We start from the raw sequence: 20,818 nt of genomic DNA on the forward strand, positions 1-20,818 counted from the left end.
GGCATATTCAGTTCAGTTCAGTTCAGTTGCTCAGTCGTGTCCGACTCTTTGTGACCCCATGAATCGCAGCACGCCAGGCCTCCCTGTACATCACAAACTCCCGGAGTTTACTCAAATTCATGCCCATTGAGTCGGTTATGCCATCCAGCCATCTCATCCTCTGTGGTCCCCTTCTCCTCCTGCCCCCAATTCCTCCCAGCATCAGGGTCTTTTCCAATGAGTCAACTGTGCATATGAGGTGGGCAAAGTATTGGAGTTTCAGCTTCAGCATCAGTCCTTCCAATGAACACCTAGGACTTATCTCCTTCAGGATGGACTGGTTGGATCTCCTTGCAGTCCAAGGGACTCTCAAGAGTCTTCTCCAACACCATAGTTCAAAAGCATCAGTTTTTCGGTGCTCAGCTTTCTTCACAGTCCAACTCTCACATCTGTACATGACCACTGGAAAAACCATAGCCTTGACCAGATGGACCTTTGTTGGCAAAGTAATGTCTCTGCTTTTTAATGTGCTATCTAGGTTGGTCATAACTTTCCTTCCAAGGAGTAATTGTCTTTTAATTTCATGGCTGCAGTCACCATCTGCAGTGATTTTGAAGACCCCCAAAATAAAGTCTGACACTGTTTCCACTGTCTCCCCATCTATTTCCTATGAGGTGATGGGGCCAGATGCCATGATCTTAGTTTTCTGAATGTTAAGCTTTAAGCCAACTTTTTCACTCTCCTCTTTCACTTTCATCAAGAGGCTTTTCAGTTCCTCTTCACTTTCTGCCATAAGGGTGGTGTCATCTGCATATCTGAGGTTATTGATATTTCTCCCAGCAATCTTGATTCCAGCTTGTGCTTCTTCCAGTCCAGCGTTTCTTATGATGTACTCTGCATATAAGTTAACTAAGCAGGGTGACAGTATACAGCCTTGACATACTCGTTTTCCTATTTGGAACCAGTCTGTTGTCCCATGTCCAGTTCTAACTGTTGCTTCCTGACCTGCATACAGGTTTCTCAAGAGGCAGGTCAGGTGGTCTGGTATTCCCATCTCCTTCAGAAATTTCCACAATTTATTGTGGTCCACACAGTCGAAGGCTTTGGCGTAGTCAATAAAGCAGAAATAGATGTTTTTATGAAACTCTCTTGCTTTTTTGATGATCCAGCAGATATTGGCAATTTGATCTCTGGTTCCTCTGCCTTTTCTAAAACCAGCTTGAACATCTGGAAGTTCTCGGTTCACGTGTTGCTGAAGCCTGGCTTGGAGAATTTTGAGCATTACCTTACTAGCGTGTGAGATGAGTGCAATTGTGCGGTAGTTTGAGCACTCCTTGGGATTGCCTTTCTTAGGGATTGGAATGAAAACTGACCTTTTCCGGTCCTGTGGCCACTGCTGAATTTTCCAAATTTGCTGGCATATTGAGTGCAGCACTTTCACAGCATCATCTTTCAGAATTTGAAATCGCTCAACTGGAATTCCATCACCTCCACTAGCTTTGTTCGTAGTGATGCTTTCTAAGGTCCACTTGACTTCACATTGCAGGATGTCTAGCTCTAGGTGAGTGATCACACCATTGTGATTATCTGGGTCGTGAAGATCTTTTTTGTACAGTTCTTCTGTGTATTCTTGCCACCTCTTCTTCTCATATTATGCTTAGTGAAATAAGACAGAAAAATGATACCACCTAGATGTGGAATCTAAAAAATTATATAAATGAAAGTATATGCAAAACAGAAACAAATTCACAGATGCAGAATGCAAACTTGTGGTTACCAATGGGGTTGGGGGGAGGAGGGTGGGACAAGCTCGGGATATGGGATTAGCAGATACAGACTACAGTATATAAAATAAATAAGCAACAAGGATATGCTGTAGAGTACAGGAGTTATACTCACTACCCTGCGATGGTCTATAACGGAGTAGAATCTGCAAAAATTCTGAGTCACTGTGCTGTGTACCTGAAACTAACACAAGTTTGTAAATCAACTGAATTTCAATGAAAAAAGATGAATGTGGGGCAGGGTCTTAGTTCACAGAAGGTGAATTTTCATCCTTTAAAGCTGAGTCCTGATCTTGTCATTTAGCACAGGTAACTTGTTTGTTAGACCTAAGCGAGTGACAACAACAGGTGAGTGACTACGCCTGCTTCTGACGCCTTTTATCTCCCTTTCTATTACTGTCCCGGCTTTTTCCGACTGTCAGATGTTCACCACAGAACCCTTCGTGTCTCAGACAACAAAACTGCCTCTTGCCCTTTCCCTAAGGCAGCCAAACTCTTCCTCCTGCTTCCCTTCCTGGGCAGTGATGCCAATGAGGATGACTAAAAAAATGTAGCTCTCCAGGTCATTCTTGGATTTGAAAAGAGAATTCCTTTAAACTTGGAACTTTGAGGAAGATACTGTTTGAGCTGGGAGCTCTGAGAGTCTCCTCCCAGTCACAGGCGGCCTGCTGGGCTGTACCTTTCTACCCCAAATCTAAGTAAATTGCCAGGGTCTAGAGTACCTAAAGGTATGATTGGATTGGGATGTGTAAAGGTAGCCTAATGGTCAGGAACATAGGCTTTAGAGTTGACAGACAAAGCTAGGTAGGAATCCCACTTTTGCCCTTGGTTATATCAGAGTCTCAGTTTATTTGTCTGAAAAATGGGGGAAATAGTGACAGAATATCATTGTGGAGAGGATTACGTGTATTAACATATCCAAGGACGTTTGCCCATTTATGGCACGTAGGGAATGTTTGTATATGGTAGCAATTACTCAGGACTAGCTTCCTGAACACGTGACCTGTACAGTTGCACAAGGCATCCTTCTCGGGCGGGGGGTGGGGTGGGGGGTGCTGTGCTGGGGTTAGTGCTTTCTGACACTGTCTTAAAATTCTTCATAATTTTGCACAAGGGCCCTGAAGCTATGTAGCCAGTCCTGCTACTCCCAGGCTACTTTTGACCTCTGCTCCTTCACCTGGTCCTCCTTGTTACACACCTCTCCCCTTTCTATTGCTTGTTGTTTCTCAGACCTTAGTAAAAAGAAAGGATCTTTTCTTTGGGAAAAGAACTGTGGTTCACAGCCTATGGAATATTCACATACAGATATCTTTTGTTGCCTCCACTTTTAGAAGTTATTAATTAAAGATCTTTTAGAGCACATCCTCTCTAAAATCAAATAGCAAAAATGACCCCAGGTAGAAAAGAACCCTGTGAAGACGTGTGATTGAAAACATCTGGGTGGAAAGTCTCACAGTGCGCCGTGTCCCTCCCCCTCTGCCTGCCCCGTGCTCATTATCAGGCTCTCCCAGGCACTGCCGGGCTATCTCCTTTTGTCATCTTTCTCACAGAGGGTCCTGACTTGAGTTACTCCCCATAGTGGTGACCTATGATTATTCAAAGCAGTTTTCTAGAAAATATACTGTTTCTGTTTGGAGTTGGGAGACTAGAGAGAGGCACAGAGCAGGCCACAGGCATACCTATGGATTCACCTTCTCTGTGTGGATGAACAGGATGAGCCTTGGCTTGAATCTGGATAAATTCTGTGACAACTTGGTCCTCAGGTTCCCTGATTTATGGTTTCTAAGTGTGGTCGCTCAGTCGCGTCTGACTCTTTGCAACCCAGTGAACTGTAGCCCACCAGGCTCCACTGTCCATGAAATCCTCTAGGCAAGAATACTGGAGTGGATTGTCATTCCCTTCTCCAGAGGATTTTCCCAACCCAGAGATCGAACCCAGGTCTCCCACAATGCAGGCAGATTCTTTACCATCTGAGTCACCAGGGAAGCCAGTTTTGTCCAAATCTAACATTCTTAGACTAGCCCATGTGCATTAGTCACTAAATATCAACTTAGGGACAGGGGAGTTCTTTGGAAAATCAGACAGGTCTCCCATCAGAACTTGAGAAGTGTTGGGATCCTCTTGCTTTCTTTATTGTAAAGACCCCCCGCCCTCTCCCCCCCAGGCCTGCCTGGACCTCTGGGTTGCAGAGCAGCACATTTGGACACTAAAAGTGGTGCGTGGCCTGGGAGCTCTGCTACAGGTGTGAACTAGGAGTTCAGACTATTCCCAGCCTTAGTGTTCTCTAGGGCACCTGCTAGGCAAGAGGTACCTATAGGTATACGGGACCCCATGGGCTGAGAAATGGAATGGAAGCTTCCATCAATGTGCTCTCTAGGACTGAGACGGGCATAGCAGAGAAGCAGAGTCAGGGTTGACTTCTTGGAACAATAGCCTGTTTTGCTGCCTGTGCGTTATATAAATGTTATCAGCTAGTGGACGGAGAACAGAAAGCAAGTGGGCAACCTTGGGTGGTGGTTGTATTTTGGAAAGCATGAATGAGTACTTGGCTTTTTCATTAAGTTTGCTGTTGAGATAGTGGGGCTCCTGCTATGCATAAAACATCTGTATTTTAGTATCTTTGAGCCCTGTCTTGCTTCCTCAACTGGAGTAATCTGTGGCTCTTTTGGCCTGCTGACTGGTTGCTTGTCTTGAGATTTGGCAAGTGATCTGTTCAATTCAGCCCTTCATCCAGTGATTCTTAGGGTAAAGTTAATAATCCTACAAGGTCGATAAGCTGTCCCAGATCACTCAGTCTTACATGAAGCCTCAGGAGCCCAGCCTCTCCAGGCTATAGTATCTAACAGCCTGTGGGTCACACCACAGCCCACCAGCCCACTTTCTGGTATCTATACTGATGCTGCCATTTCTGTCTTACAGGTGCTTACGTCATGCCGAGCCTTCCTGGTCACAGCGCGAATTCCCACCAAGGTGAGTGTTGATGAGTTTTCTCCTTCCAACACACGCACACAGCCCAACACAAAACACACTCCTCAGTTGCATAGACATGATTTAGGCCAGTATGTCCAGACTTCTCTTTGCACAACCTTATTTTCCCTCCTTCTCCCCCGAAAGCACCTGCATATCTCCTTTGTCCCCCTATCTGGGTAGAGCATCTGAGAAAAGCAGTGAAGCATTTCGTGCTCTGTATCCTCAGGGCTGGTGAATTTCAGTGATTTTCCTCTCAACTGGGGCAGGGTTTACACTTTCTTCAAGTCTGGTTCTTATTTCCTTGGGTCTAATAATGGCCCATTTTTCTAAGGCTTTGACACATGGAGAATAACCGTCCTAACTCATAAAGTGTATGACCGGAAATGTAGCCACCCAGTCCTCCTCGGTGGAGGAGTCTGGTGTTGCCTCTAAAAAATAACTAAAAATATAGTTTTAGAGGTGTTGCCTCTAGAAAATAACAGGATACCACTTGGTTCTTTAAAAAAGACCAACATTTTCCATAAGATGTCCTTCATTATAGGGTGCAAATTAACATTTGAACTGATAACTTGTGAATTAGGCACCATAATCACTTCTTTTATTTTCTTTATGATCACAGAAAGGTTTTGACCCGTTTTATAGGATATAAATTGAATGCTAACAAGAAATTGGGTTTTTTTTTCCCTAAAAAGATAATTATAACTACATTTATCGAAAATTGTTCTAGTAAATAAGATGACCTCCCTAAAAACAAGTTATGAAAACCATGTGGTAGGTCTCATCATTCTTCTTGTCTTACAAATGAGGAAACTGAGGCACAGGGAGGGACAGTAGCTTGCCTGAGGTCAGGCTTACACCAGTTAGTGACAGGTGCATGGTTCTCATCAACCATGGGGCTTTGCATCCCTAAAACTACATTGTTATCACCTGAATTTAGTTAATTATCTACCAAGTATATTTTAAGTACATTATCTCAGTCAATTCTCACAGTAGCCTTGTAGGTGAGCTATTAGAAAAGAGCTCAAAGACTACAAAGCTGGCTTATCTGAGTATTTGCAAGTAATGAATGGGAAAAGATTTAGACTCCCTAGCCTCCTCTTTTCAGCTTTCTACTGGCTGAACTTGCCTCACTTGCTGATAAACCCAGGAAGATGGGGAAGATTTGGAAGATGCTTTCAGCCTCATTGGACTATGATGTTTGGGTTGCATCATGTTTCTAGTCCTTTCTTCTTAAAATTCAATATTTAGCCACAGTCTTGTGAATACTTTCTTATGTGCTGGACACAGTGCTGCCATGAAGTGGACCTTGCAGGACTGACAGACTAATGATTTGCATGATTTCCGCTGAATTTTGAGAAGGTGCCAGCCCACTGTTTGCTAATCAAAGGCTGTGGGTACCTGATGCCTTTTTTCCTTCTAATCATGCAAATGTTAAATTTTACACAGTTTCTCTAAGGAATGAGACTTTATATTATCCCACCCCTTTTGATAATACAGAGTGAGGCTTTACTTTTATAATGTGTTATAAATGAAATCAGTTATTATGTAAATGATTTTGGACTAAATTACCTGTACGCTAAAGTACCTGAAGGCTGGATATAAGGAAGTGAGCTGACCATTATTGTGCTGGTGAAAAGTTAATTGCGGAAGGAAAATAGTCGTATATGTTTATCCTAATTAAAAATGTTACGACGCAGCAGGAGGGGTGTCACCTCTTGAAGAGTCACGTGTCTCCCTTCTGTTGCCGCTTCCTTGCTCTGCACTTGAGCAAATGGCCACTTTCATCCCATGATCTATATAACATTCACACCGGCCTGGCTAGGGCAACTTGGACGTTGGTTCTGATGTCTGATATTGTCAGCATCACAAAGAAAGAAAGGCAGGCCTTCTCTCAGAGTGACCCGCAGATAGGCTGCCCTGGAGGGGAGGCTGGTTTTCATGTGTCACAGCATACCTTGGTTAAGGAGCAGAGCCAGTGTCAATGGCATTCATTTTTCTGGGGAAATAATTATATTCAGAACAGCAGTGTACAACAGCCTCTGGTTTTCGCACAGGTTTCTTCTCTTTTCTTCAGGGCTGATTAATTAAACATTTTCTTTTCTCTCTTTATAGTCAAATGTACCTCATACACAGTCGAATGTGCAAAATAGAAATGTGCAACTCCGTGATTAATCACCGAGCGGAGACCTCTGTAGTCACACGCAGATGAAGAAGTAGAACTTTGCCATTCCCCCGCAGAAGGCCCCAACTCTGCTTAGGGGGATGGGAGTGGGTTATTGTCAGGGGAGCGTCTGCAGGGAAGCTGGGTTGGACGATGACCCCATGTCAACCAGGCAGTGGAAAGGGTCTCCCGCTGGTCAGAGGTTTACCAGTTGACAGGAGCAGAGTGCATCTGGGGAGCTGGGGTGAGGGCCGGGACTGAGCAGGCGGCTGTGGAGAAGGGGACACTGGCCGGAAAGGTGGGCAGTCATGACAGGGGTCACTGCGTGCAGAATAGTGGGAGCGTCACATAATCATGGTGAGATTCCCTCTGCTGCCCGTCGGGTGGGGCCTGTCCTGCTGGGAGTAGAGGTGGGGTGAGTGAGAGGATGGCGAGAGAGCTGTTGATAGTCTGGGCCATTCCTTCCCCATCCCGAACGGATTCCTAGTGTCTGTGGCTCTCTCTCAAAGATGCCCCAGGTCTCCTGCGCCCGCCTGTGTCTCCGCTTCCTCACTAGTCCCGCTCCTGCTCAATGGTGTTCTTTAAGCTGTCTTCAGGGTGGCCTGGAGTCAGGGGCAGGCCAGCGACAGGGGTTGAGAGCACAGGCCTATTAAAAAGAGCCGTGGGTGAGATTAGAGAGAATGCCTTGGACCTGGTTATGACATCAGTCCGTGTGTCTCAGGGACTCCCCTCCTCACCATTCATTGATCGTTAAGATCAATAACCCTTGACTGTTATGGTCAATAACAGACTCAGCCTGTCCTCCCTTCCTCATCCGCAAAACTGCAGAGTCTCCTTCCCATTTCAGCCTTGCCCTCGTTCTCTGAATCCTTCCGTGCCTTTGCAGATTCTTTTTCTTCTGCCTGGATTTCCCTTTTCCGTTTTTCTGTATTGGACACACTTCAAGCCATTCTTCAGGGCCTAGCTGGAATGTCTCAGTGCTTTCTTGGCTCCCTGGCACTTGGTTTATTCCAGGGACAGCCCTGAGGGGCAGCAGGAGCATCTTAACTGACCTCCAGCTGACCTCTCCCAGCCAGACTGACCACAGCTGCCCATGCCAGCCCCGGTGATGCTGACCGCTGCCAGCTGTGTCTTCATAGCTGCCAGGTTGTGAGAGAGTGCAGGTCCTCTCCAGACACCTGTCCCCACCAGTTGAATGAGATGCCCATTAAGAGTCCACAGTTTGTTTCCAAACCTATTCACAGCAGTTATAATTAGTTTTAAATTAAAATATATATTTCATATATTAATGAAATAGGCTGTAAAAAGAGAGAGCATCTGTGAAGTATTGAATGTTGATCAAAGAATTCACTTAAAATACTACTGTCATGTTAAGGACCAGGCATCTGTTAATGGGCAGGGGCATGGAGAATATAATAACCTAGAGAACTTACACCCTCGTGTTGCTTTCCCTTGTCTTCAAGTTCTCACTTCATTTTAAAGAGCTTGCATTGAAAGTTGGGTGCTCTGAAGTTATGAGTGTGGCCCACAGAGGAAATGCCTTTGAAGGGCCAGCCCAAGGGGCTTGACTCAAAGAAGAAACTTTGACACTATGTCCAAGGCTGGCAGATGAAAATATGTTTATAAGATTTAATTTGAAATAAATGGGAAGGTAGAGATATGCTTTATTTAGAAACTAATTCCCTGCTTTAAATGAGTTTTCAGACCTCACCAAGTATTGATCTTGATAACGATAGGGAAGAAGACATCCACTCTAATCGAATGTTCAAGAGGTGCCTCCAAGACTGAATTTAACTCTGGGAGGATGAGATAAATGTGTTATTTCTCTTGCTCATCTTGGCACATAGTAGGCCTTCTGTAAATATCTGTTGGTTCAGTGATGTCATTGATGAAGCAATGAATTTATCTTTCTACCTCCCACCCTCATCTTCATACTTCAAAGCATTTAACTGGAGATTCAGGGGTCCTCTGTTCTAAAATTGATCCTATCAAATGTATAAAGGTACCAGCAGGCAGAGCTATGGGTCCTATGGGTGTGGTTCTAGATGGGTTCTTTCCCCATTATTTTTCTAGTTTTAAAGCAAGAGAGTGAAATAAACTGATCCAACTCAGTTCTGCCCGTTGTCTTTTGTCCTCGGTTCTGTGACTGTTTGCTGTATTCAGATGAAACACTGAAAAACTGGGAGAAAGATTAGTGGCCGCTTTCCAGGAAAAATAGGCAAAGAGAGACTGGAAATATTTTGAAGAAAAAAAAGTGCTGATTATAGGAGAAGTGAGGAAGGAGCATGTGTTATTAAAATAGGAAATAAATTATAATTTATGCATATACAGAGACAGAAGAATTTTATTTATTAATAACTGTGTTTCATTGGGGCACAGATTAAAATTCCTAAATACTGTGTTTTCCTAAATCCATTTAAAATAGGAACTTTAATGAAAGACAGGGGAAAGAATGATGACTCCAATAAGTGGTCAGAATGTAACCCAAAGGGGTAAGGGTTTAGAAAGAAGGGAAAACCAACAATGTCTTTATCCTGATCTGACTTGCTGAAGCAACATCTTGAAATAAGAGAAAAAAGTCTATTTAGATGGCTCCCTTCATAGTCATTCCTCAGTAAATAAATAATGGAGTAGAAGTACAGAAACTTTCCATGGGGTTTGTCCTTGGATGAAATTTTAAAAAGTCAGACTTGGCATTTCCTTTTGGCCCTTTAGGAACGTTACTAATGCTTTTTTAGAAATATGATAGGTCAAAGGTCATGTCATATTGAATGAATGGAGATATTAAACCAGCCTACCTTCTGAAGATGCCCAATATTTTGTTTGCACTTGGACTATTTCTAATTGTAGCATTTTTTACTTTGAATTATAGGTTTTAACACCCTTATTACAGGTCTGTCTTTCCTCCCCCTCCCTCAATGCAGCTCGAGGTAACGTTCAGCTATTTGGAGATTCACGGTGTCGTCTGCAGCAAGCCAGCTCAGGTGGGTATGAACAACCTGTTTGTCATTATTCCAAGGTCAGAACCTTTCTTGAGTTTCTGAAACCAGATAATACCTTCTGTTTGGTTCACTAATGAAAGTTTCTTGAGATAATGTGGAAAAACAAGATAAGGGAAAATGGGGTTTTTGAATGAGAGACTGAACAGGGGCTGGGTGGGTAGGGGTCAGGAGTTTGTGATAAAGGAAGCAGTTCATTCTCCTAATTTAGTGTGGAAAGACCTAATGAGCTCTTATGTTACCTGGCAATGTAGATGTAAGAGTACTGTTCCTTAGAAATGTTGTACAAGTTTTAGCACTAAAATTTCATAGCTATTCTACAATACTATGTAAGATCTTTCTGGGAATAGAGTGATTAAGATAATTTTTTGATATTAATAAAATATAGATTTTAAAGGATAGCTTTATTGAAATGTAACATGCAGTCAACTGAAGTGTGCAGTTTGATAAGCTGTGACATGTGGACCCATGAAACAATTACCACAATCAAAATACTGAACATGTTCATCACTCCCATGCATCACTCTCATGCATCTTAGTAAACATTTCCTCTTGCGCACCCCCCCCCCCCCATCTGTAATCTTCTATAGGCATCTGCTCTCAGCCACTAATTTCTGAAATTTTATATGAGGAGAATCATAGTGTGTGTGCCTTCTCTTAGCCAGTGTATTTATTTGGAGAATGATTAATCTCAGTAGGTCATTCCTTTTTATTGCTGAATAGTGTTCCATTGTATGACTGTATCAGTTTATCATCTAGTGATGGACATCTGGGTCGTTTCTAGCTTTTGGCTGACAAGCAAAGGTGCAGTGGGCAATTATTTACAAGTCATTGATTGGACATTGGCTTTTAGTTTGTGTGGGTAAGTATCTAGGAGTGGAATGGCTGAATTGTATGGTAGGTATCTGTTATCTTTTTTATGATGCTGCTAAACTGTTTTCCAAAGTGGTTGTACCGTTTTACATCACCACTAGCATTGTGTAAGAGTTCCGGTTCCTTCACACCCTCCGCAATACTGGTATGATCAGTGCTTTAAATTTTAGCTATTTTAATAGATTTGTAGTTTTTTAATTTGTATTTTCCTAGTGACTAAAATATTGAACGTCTTATCTGTTTATTTGCTGTCATGTATCTTTGTTCAAGTGTTGGTTCAAATCTTTTGCCATTTTAAAAATTAAGTCCTTGTTCTTTTACTAGTTCTTTGTATATTTTGGATACAAATCCTTTATCAAACGTATGATTTGTACATATTTCTCTTGGTCTGTGGCTTGTTTTTTCATTTTCTTTACAGTGCTTTCCAAAGAGCCGAATTTTAAAATTTTGATGAAGTTCAGTTTGTCTGTTTTCTTTCATGGATCATGCTGACATCATATTGAATAAATTCTTGATTAACTTAAGGTCACAGAAGGTCTATATCTTCTCAGGTGTTTTATACATTTAAGTCTATGATCCATTTTGAAGTATTAATAATTTCTGTATACAAAGCAATATGTGGATCAATTTTTTAATGTATATATTTCTACTTGTTCCAGTAATGTCTGTTTGAAACTGTCATTTCCCCACTGAATTTTCACTTTTGTTGACGAGCAATTGTACACATAAATATTGGTCTTTTTCTGGTCTCCTTGGTCCCTTTAATCTTGTCCCTCTAGTCTATTTGTCTGTCCTTGTGTTGATCTTGCATTGTCTTGATTACTGTGGCTGTTAGAGCAAGGATTGAAATCAGATAGTGTTAGTCCTCCAATTTTGTTCTTCTTTTTCAAAGTTGTTTTAGTGATTCTATGTTCTTTGCATTCCATATGAATTTTAGCTCAGTTTCTACAAAAAGGCCTGCTGAGATTTTGATTGGGATTATATTGTATCTATGAATCAGTTTGGAGAGAACTGATGTCTTAGTAAAATGTATCTCTGATCCAAGAAAATTATTTCTCCATATCGTTAGGTCTTTTAAATTTTATCTTGGTAGTATTTTGTTGTAGCTTTTGGTGTACAAGTCTTATATATCTTTGTCAAATTTACAGATATAAAGTTGTTCATAGTATCCACTTGTTAGTGTTTAATTATCTGTAGAATATCTTTCATGGTGTTGATGATTTGCTTCTTCTCTCTTTTCTTTTCCGTATCAGTCTAGTTAGAGGTTTATCAGTTCTTTTGGTCTTCTCAAGGAACTTGCTTTTTGGTTGTATTGACCTTATTGACTTCATTGGTTGTTTTCTATTTCGTTGATTCTTACTCTGATGTTTTTATTTCCTTCTACTTAGTTAAAAAAAAACAACTCTAAAGAAAATGTGTGTGTGTGTGTGTAGTTTGTTGCTAACATTCCTAAAAGAAATTGTCAAAATTGTCACTTTATGTTGATTGAGATTACATACAAATCCTTGAAACTTTTCCATAGTTCATCTTAAAGCAATGTTTTATCCTATGTGTTTATCATTCTCCAGGAACTGGAGTTTGGAAGGAAAATTACAGCTCCATATGTTTGTCCAAATGGGCAAACATATGCAGGAGTGATCACTCATGAATGATGACATAGCCAGGGCCTTCCTGATGGTCTTAATTCAGGAATGTTTATGTTTATGATTTTGGGGTTGTGATGGGAACAGAAGGGTGCTACTGAAATGTCAATGCCAAGGTTATATTCAGAATATGATTAGACTGTGCTATTTAATTATGAGAAAGGATGTTGATACAGCAAGACGAATTTTCGCATGTGGCTGCTGAAACTGATCTTACCAGGCTTACGGTCTGCGCCTTCAGCATGTCCAGCATTCAGAGGAATGAGGGTTAAGGCAATCACCGCAGCTCCATGGAGCTGTTCTGTCCCTGTGAGTACCACAACGGCAGCTCTGCAGTATCGCTTCAGTCTGGCTTTATGCATGGTGTGGACCTGGAAAATAAAATCACTGTATGGTGCAACAGTGGGACTGTTCTCACAAAGGGGCTAGCAATCCAGACACTGGCAATATGAGTCACTTAGTGGGATTCAAGATTTGATGTTTTAAAATTGCCTGTGGTGCTTTGTAAAAATACCGATGCCTCAGCGGTTGGGTGTAAGACAGGCTACAAGGATGTGTTGTACAGCCCAGGGAATATGGCCCATATTTTCCAATAACTGTAAGTGGAGTGTACCCTTTAAAATTTGTATAAAAAATGAAAAAAATGTACCTCCAGCAGCCCCACTCCCTCCTCTACCACATACACACACATACATACATATTCACTCACGACACTTAGGATGCCATATGTCTGAGGTGGGCATTTGGTTCTGTTGTGTTCCACAGGTTGAGAATGAATAACCCATGTTACCTCAGGACCGTTGATGTCTCTGGATTTTTTTTTTCTGATGTGAAATCATAAGAATGATGGCATCTGCCTGACTGGCCTTGAACAGAGCATTTTTTTTAGTGTTTTCTGGGATTTATTAACTTTTCTGTCACTGCAATTTTATCATTTAATTATAGTAACTTCTGATAAGATGCAAGGAGACATACACATTTCATGGTATATTAGTGAGAGTGAGTGAATTTGGTGCTGAGTTTGTGAAATGTGACTTTTACTATTGTTCTTTTCCTCCTTCTTGTGAAAATGTGGGAGAGTGTCATCTTATTTTGCAAGTCTTCTTGCCATAACACTTTCTGATGTTCAAGTTTTCTTTCTATCATGGTCGATAAATAGAGATCAGTGGTTGTATAGTTTTATAGTTATAGAATTTTTGGACCATTTTTTATACAACTGAAATAGCTGCTAAATGTTTTTCCTTTTTTTTTTCATTATAAGGTTGTTTGCTATGTCACAGAATGATTTTGATAAACCACCTATGCTATTTCCGTTGCAAGAAGAACGCGTCACAGATCTGTTGGTTGGACTTTAGTAAGAACATTTTTCTTAAAGATTACTCAGGTGGTTCTAAGCAAGAGGCGGAGTGGGGTTAGAAACTTGAATCTTAAATATTAATAGGATACTAGTGTTTATAGTGCTGACTACTATTTTAAATGTGTATTGGACTCAGGGAATATATTCTGCTAGGTGTCAAAGCAATAATTATTTCAAACATTCTGTTTTACCCTCAACTGAAGTAGGAGGGTGAGGGATATTTGAGAGGGAGTTCATTTTTCTGATGAAATGATTTACTGTATTGGTCTCACCTCTATCACTTTGTTGTCATCTTTACATTATGCAAAGGTGGTGACATATTATGCAAGGCTGGATGAATTCTTTTATGTGAAGTTGAATTCAAAGGCCTCAATTCTTCCCACCTGTCACCTTTTTTCCTTTCCTGTCATTCTATTCAATCTTGTACAATTAAGGATGATTAGGTGTTAAGATTAAGTGGAATTAGAATAAGCTAGTTACTAATTATCCATACCCAAACTGAACTGAATAGATGTGCTAGATGTGATGAAAGAAGTAGTACATTATAGTAGAAAATATAATTACCTGTTGTGGGAAGGTTGGGAGTGGGGTGTGGAACATAGACAAGGAGGTTGTATCACAGAGTATCTGGCTTTTTAAAACATATGTATGCCCAGATAGGTGTGTATGAAGCATCAGCAGCTTTTCTCAGGACATATCACTGAAGTGTCATGTCAGTAACTACCTCCATGTACGAGATTGCTTGCTGCCTTTTTTGGGATAAATATCTCTTGGACCAACTTCTACAAGACCAATGAAGTCTTTGTCTAGAGAATTTCAAAGGCAGTGCTGTAGTGAAAATTGGGATTAAAAACTTTTTATACAGGGAGCCAACTAATCGTTACAAAGCTGGTATGTATTAAATACTTGTTAACAGATTCCTCTAAGGGTACTTATGAAAAAGTAACATTTAGGGACTTAAATTACTTAAGTCTTTTTCTTTGATTTCATTTCGACAAATAAATTGGATTGCTTTTTCTTTTAATATAATCACTTTGAAATACAGATTATTTTTTAAAATTCAGCTGATGTTTTTGTTTTTGTTCAGTTGCTAAGTCATGTCCAAATCTTTGCAACCCCATGGACTGTAAGCCCGCCAGGCTTCTCTGTCCATGGGATTTTCCAGGCCAGAAATACTGGAGTGGGTTGTCATTTCCTTTTCCAGCGGATCTTCCTGGACCAGAGATCATTCTTTACCACTCAGCCACCAGGAAGCTAATTTTAGGCCCACCTAAATTCCATGGACAGAGGAGCCTGGTGGGCTACAGTCCATGGGGTTGTAGAGTTGGATAGGACGGAGTTGCACATAAGACCACACACACATAGAGCGAATCTAGAAGCTTCTTTTAAATCCAGTTGTTTAGTTGCACATTAAGGGTAGAGTTTCCCCATCATATTTTTGTACAAATTAAGTAGCAACAGGGAGTAAATATACAAGGATATTTTGATGCAGTGATCATCAAAGGGATTGCATTTTACATTAATATTTTTGAGATCCAAGAGAATGGTATCTTTTTACCCTTAAAAAGAAGTGACTTGAACAACTTTTTATTTGGAATGTGTTTCTAATCAGTCTAAGGTCTCTTTTGTGACCTACCCCTTTCTATCAGGTTGTTTTATACTTATTTGTAAGCCTAGCTATATGAACTCAATTTAGCATTTTGGTATAAGTTTTGGACATCTCCAGCAGATAATTATAGAAATGAATCTTCACCTAGCATGAATTTTATTAACCTTGTTCCCTTTGTATAATCCTTTCTAAATATCCTCTCTTAGAAAAGTTGAAGCTTTTATAACACGTGATTTTTCTTTTGTTATCAGGGAAAAGATTTTACCCTCTTACTTAAATATCTCATGATGTCTTGTTTTTAAAGCATGTTTTAAAAAAATGGAACTACCAGCTTGTCCTCCTGTACTCACCGAAGGAAATATTCTCACTTACAGTAGATGGTAGGGATATAACAGACTTTGTAAGTCAAGGTAAAATCTTGGTAAAAGGAGAACTCACCCACAAATGTGGATATTCACTCTCCATCATAGAGGGGATCTGTTTGAATCTGTAGTTTGGCCCTTAGAGACACTTGCTTCAGTTTCTGGATATTTCTGACAAACTAACCACTCTACCCAGACAGTTCTTTGAGTCTTAAAATTAAGAGCATTATTTTAAGAAATTGCCTGTTAAAATCTGGTATTCTATTAGTATATATCAGCGTGAGCACAGAAGTATCCCATTGTGTAGAGTGTCAGTTACCCGTGGTTGACCATGGTTGGAAAAGTGGAAATATCTGGAAATAAACAATTCATAAGCCTCACATTTCATGCTGTTCTGAGTAGTCTGACATATATGCTGTTGAAGCGTGTATGAAATCTTGCACTGCCCTGCCTCATCCCACCCAGGACTTGAATCATCTCTTCATTCAGTGTTGGTCACACTCTAGTCACACGGTAGCCAGCTAGGTTATCAGACCAACTGTCACAGTATTTATAATGGCCCTGAAGCATAAGTGTCATAATATTGGCAATTTGGATGTGCCAAAGAGAAGCCACAGAGTGCTTTAAATGAAAAGGTGAAAGTTCTTGACTTAATAAGGAAAGAAAAAAATTATATGCTGAGGATGCTTAGATCCATGGTAAGAATGAATCTTCTATCTGTGAAACTATGAGGCAAGAAAAAGAAATTTGTGCTATTTTGCTGTTCCATCTCGAATTGCCAAAGTTATAGCCAGAGTGTGATGACTGTTTAATGAAGATGGAAAAGGCTTTAAAGGAAGTCATTGACAAAGCAAAAAGAGAATCTAGTGAATGAGAGAAAATATTTGCAAATGATATGACTGATAAGAGGTAAATATCCAACATATATAAGCAGCTCATACAGCTCAACATCAAGAAAACAATCTTATTAAAAATTGGGCAGAAGTGAATAGGCATTTTTCCAAAGAGGAAATGCAGATGGGCAAAAGGCACATGAAAAGATGCAAAACACTGCTATCATCAGGGAGATGCAAACCAAAACTACAATGAGATACCACCTCACACTTGTCAGAAAGATTGTCATCAAGAAGAACACAAATAACAAATACTGGTGAGGAGGTGGAGAGAAGAGAACCCTCATATATGATCGGTGGGAATGTGAATTGGTGCAACCACTGTGGAAAGCAATATGGTGGTTCCTCAAAAAACTAAAAGTAGAACTACCATATGATCCAGGAATTTCACTTCTAGATATATATCCTAAAAAACAAAAATAATAATTTGAAAAGATCCATGCACCCCAGTGTTCGGAGCAGCAATATTTACAATTGCCAAGGAATGGAAGCAACCGAAGTTTCTACCAACAGGTGAATGGATAGCAAAGATGTGATATGTACACCCATGTGCACATGCACACATAGTATAATACTACTTAGTCATAAAAAAGAATGGAACGTTGCCATCCACAGCCATGTGGATGAACTTGGAGGGATCATACTAGGTAAAATAAGAAAAAGAAATACTGTATGGTATCATTTATGTGTAGAATCTCAAAACTACAGCAAACTAGTAAATATAACAAAAAAGCAGACTCACAGATCTGGAGGAGAAACTAATGGTTACTAGTGGGAAAGAGAAGGAAGGAGGAGGGATGGTATATGGGTAGAGGACTAAAAGATACAAATATTAGGTAGAAAATAAGCTACAAGGATATATTGTGCAATACAGAATGTAGCCAATATTTTATAATAACTATAAACACAGTACAAACATTAAAAGTTGAGAGTCACTGTCTTATATACCCATAACATATAATACTGTACTTCAGCTATGCTTCAATTAAAAAAAAAAAAAGATGGAAAAGGCATTAAGATTTGTACAATAAGATGTTTTGAGAGAGACCACATTCACATAACTTTTGTTATAGTCTATGGTTATAATTGTTTTATTATTAGTTATTGTCAATCTCTTAGTGTGCCTAGTTTATAAATTAAGCTCTATTATGGGCATGTATGTATAGGAAAAAATATAGCATATATATAGGCTTCAGTCCTGTCTGCTTTCAGGCTTCCACTGGGGGCCTTGGAGCGTTTCCCCAAGGATAAGGGGTGCGGCGCTACTGTATATAGTTTACGGTATTTAAAATAAAGAAATGTAAGGAAGTGGACTCCTCCTTAAGCAGTGTCCCACCTGGCTGTTGCAGATGGTTGTGGAGACTGAGAAGTGCAGCATCTCCATGAAGATGGCGTCGCCCGAGGACGTGAGCGAGGTGCTGGCGCACATCGGCACCAACCTGCGCAAGATCTTCCCTGGCCTCTCCCCAGTGTGAGTTCTCCCGGGGCCCTGGCTCTCCCTCAGAGTGCAGACAGCCTCCGTCTTGCCCTTCATAGGCTTCCTCTCTCCTGCTTCCTTCCTCTTTTAAACGTTACCCATCATACATTGAAATACCCTGGCTCAATCCTGTGTCGTGTCTGAGATTTTCTATGTGACTGTTCTTTAAAGAGCTGGAGTGAGGAAGTGACGTGAAGTCACTCGGTCTTGTCCGACCCTTTGCGACCCCATGGACTGTAGTCTACCAGGCTCCTCTGTCCGTGGGCTTTTCCAGGCAGAGTACTGGAGTGGGTTGCCATTTCCTTTTCCAGGGAGTGAGGAAGGAGCTTGGTATTCCTTTAACTTCTACTGCTAAGACTAAAACACAAACTTTAAAAAAAATTATTTTTTTATTGGAATATAATTGCTTTACAATGTCACGTTAATTGCTGTGCAACCAGGTGAATCAGCCACATGTATACATATATCTCCTCCCTCTCGGGTCTCCCTCTAGGTCATCACAGAGCACACAATCTGAGATTTACCCTAGTATGAATTTTCCCCACAGCTATTAGCAGAATGTCTGGGGCTGAATGCTTTATAGGGAGGCATCAAGTATAATGTTAATGAAGAATTTTATTTTCTTCATTTTTTTTTTCCTGTTCAGTGAGAGGAAACTTACAAACAGAACTGAATGTCAAACAGCCTCTTTCATTTTCTTCACTTCTGAAATACATGTCAAGGCTAGAAGTAAATTTCGCCTGGACATGCCCTCGTATTTTTTTCTCAAGCATTTTAAACCAGGATTATGTGCTTGGGTAAGAGAGTTTGTACTTAGGGAGTACATGGGTTGGAAAGGGGGGGTTAGATTGACTGAGGTGAAACGGCAGCTTTCCTACCCAACATGCACAGTTAGCTTGTCAGAATCAACTCTGAGTATCTTGTGACTTTAATGTTCTGCCTGTACTTGTGAAGTTCCTTAATTGTATTCCACACGGTTGGCCTGGGAAATGGATAATTCTATTGGTGTTGGTTGTTGTGACTAGAAAGAATTGAAGAAGGGGGTATCTTTTCATCTGTGTTCCCAGTAGTCAGTGCTGTCAGGAAGGGAAATAGATCCTTCACATAAATAATATAGAACAGCAAAAGAAAACAGGTCCCCAGTAAGGTCGAATGACCCCCTCATAATAAGTTGGAGAATATGAAACTATACGTGGAATGCTCAAGCTTTGTTTGAGCTATTTGTCCATCAAATGTATCACCTGAGCTCATCGTGGGAACTTTGGGTCCTCAGCCCTCACCTGCTTCCTTGCTCAGGTAGACGTTGATCATTGAAGAAGAGTCTGAACAGGTATTAGGAACTGGCCGAATCAGGACAAACACAGCCAGGGCCTCAGTTCACATAATCCGTTCTTGAATAATCTAAGGTTGGCTATGTATAAATGAAATGATACCTGCCAGGAACTGAATTTCTGGTTTTACTTAAATCTAGTTTTGAAAATGGCATCCATGATCAAAATCAAATATACAGGGCTTCCGTGGTAACTCAGTGGTAAAGAATCCGCCTGCCAATGCAGGCGATGTGGGTTCGATCCCCGATCTGGAAGGATCCCATATGCTGTAGAGAACTAAGGCCATGCGCCACAACGATTGAGCCTGTGCTCTAGAGCCTGGGAACTGCAACTCCTAAGCCCACATGCCGTAACTTCCCATGCCCTCGAGTTTGTGCTCTACAACCAGAGTCCTCCTCAGTGGGAAGTCTGTGCACCACAACTTGAGTAGTCCCCACTTGCTGCAGCTAGAGAAAAGCCAGCACATCAGCCAAGACCCAACACAGCCAAAGTAAATAAATAAAATTAAATTAAAAATCAAACATACAAAAATAGTATAAAAATATCTATAAAATTTGACCAATCCCCTTGAGTATATTCAGAATGCAGGTAGGGAAAAAAATGAAGAAGTTTAATTAAAATTAAGATTTTGCATCAGAATCTCTTCTGTGTGTGTGTGTGTGTGTGTGTGTGTGTGTATATGTTTCCCTCTTCCTCTTTCCCTCCCTTACATCTCTCCTCTACTTCATTAAATAAGCAAAGTTTGATCTTTACATAAAATAAAGAAGAAAATGTAAATTTAAACATCAAATCACTTTTAGCATTGTTTTGTCAACATTCCCTCTTTGCTGTGTGACAGTCACTATCACTGGAGGCTTCATCTCTGTGGCAGTGATATTGGGAGGAAACTAGGGGAAATATTTGTAGCCTAAGTGTTGTTTAATCCGTTTCACAGAGATGCTTGTAATGGCATTTCCCTTCAGGAAGTTGTCTTGTGTTATGGCCTTCAGGAACCCTGGCTGTTCTCTAAAAATTTAGGTTTTTTTTTTTTTTTTTTTTTTTTTTACAGTAAATTAAGTCATTAGGATGAGTTAGAACTAATTTAGAAGATGTTTACTTGAGAACATAGATGAGTGAAAAACAAGGAAAGTGAACCATCTTCAGATTTCAGAAAGGAAAATCTCGTTTAATTTGGGATGTCAAGAAAATAATGTTTGATTTATGTCTGTTTTGATTTGTTTGAGCTTCTCTGCGGGCTCAGATGGTAAAGAATCTGCCTGTAATGCAAGAGCCTGGGGTTTCATCTCTGGATGCAGAAGATACCCTGAAGAAGGGAATGGCTACCCACTCCAGTATTCTTGCCTGGAGAATTCCTTGGACAGAGGAATCCTGGCAGTCTAC

General features: G+C 40.6%; 1 protein-coding gene across 9 annotated transcripts in view; it reads left to right on the forward strand.

The window, feature by feature from the left end:
• The window catches only part of CARMIL1 (capping protein regulator and myosin 1 linker 1), a 303,717-nt gene that overhangs the window by 124,948 nt on the left and 157,951 nt on the right, over window positions 1–20,818 (forward strand). For all 9 annotated transcript variants that reach the window (XM_070456237.1, XM_070456241.1, XM_070456242.1 and 6 more), the window contains 3 exons: window positions 4,683–4,733; window positions 9,819–9,878; window positions 17,980–18,101. In XM_070456237.1, the coding sequence (XP_070312338.1) occupies window positions 4,683–4,733; window positions 9,819–9,878; window positions 17,980–18,101 (233 nt within the window). The remainder of the gene's footprint in view (window positions 1–4,682; window positions 4,734–9,818; window positions 9,879–17,979; window positions 18,102–20,818) is intronic.

The sequence above is a fragment of the Odocoileus virginianus genome, chromosome 27 (assembly GCF_023699985.2).
Source record: "Odocoileus virginianus isolate 20LAN1187 ecotype Illinois chromosome 27, Ovbor_1.2, whole genome shotgun sequence".
Lineage (NCBI taxonomy): Eukaryota > Metazoa > Chordata > Mammalia > Artiodactyla > Cervidae > Odocoileus > Odocoileus virginianus.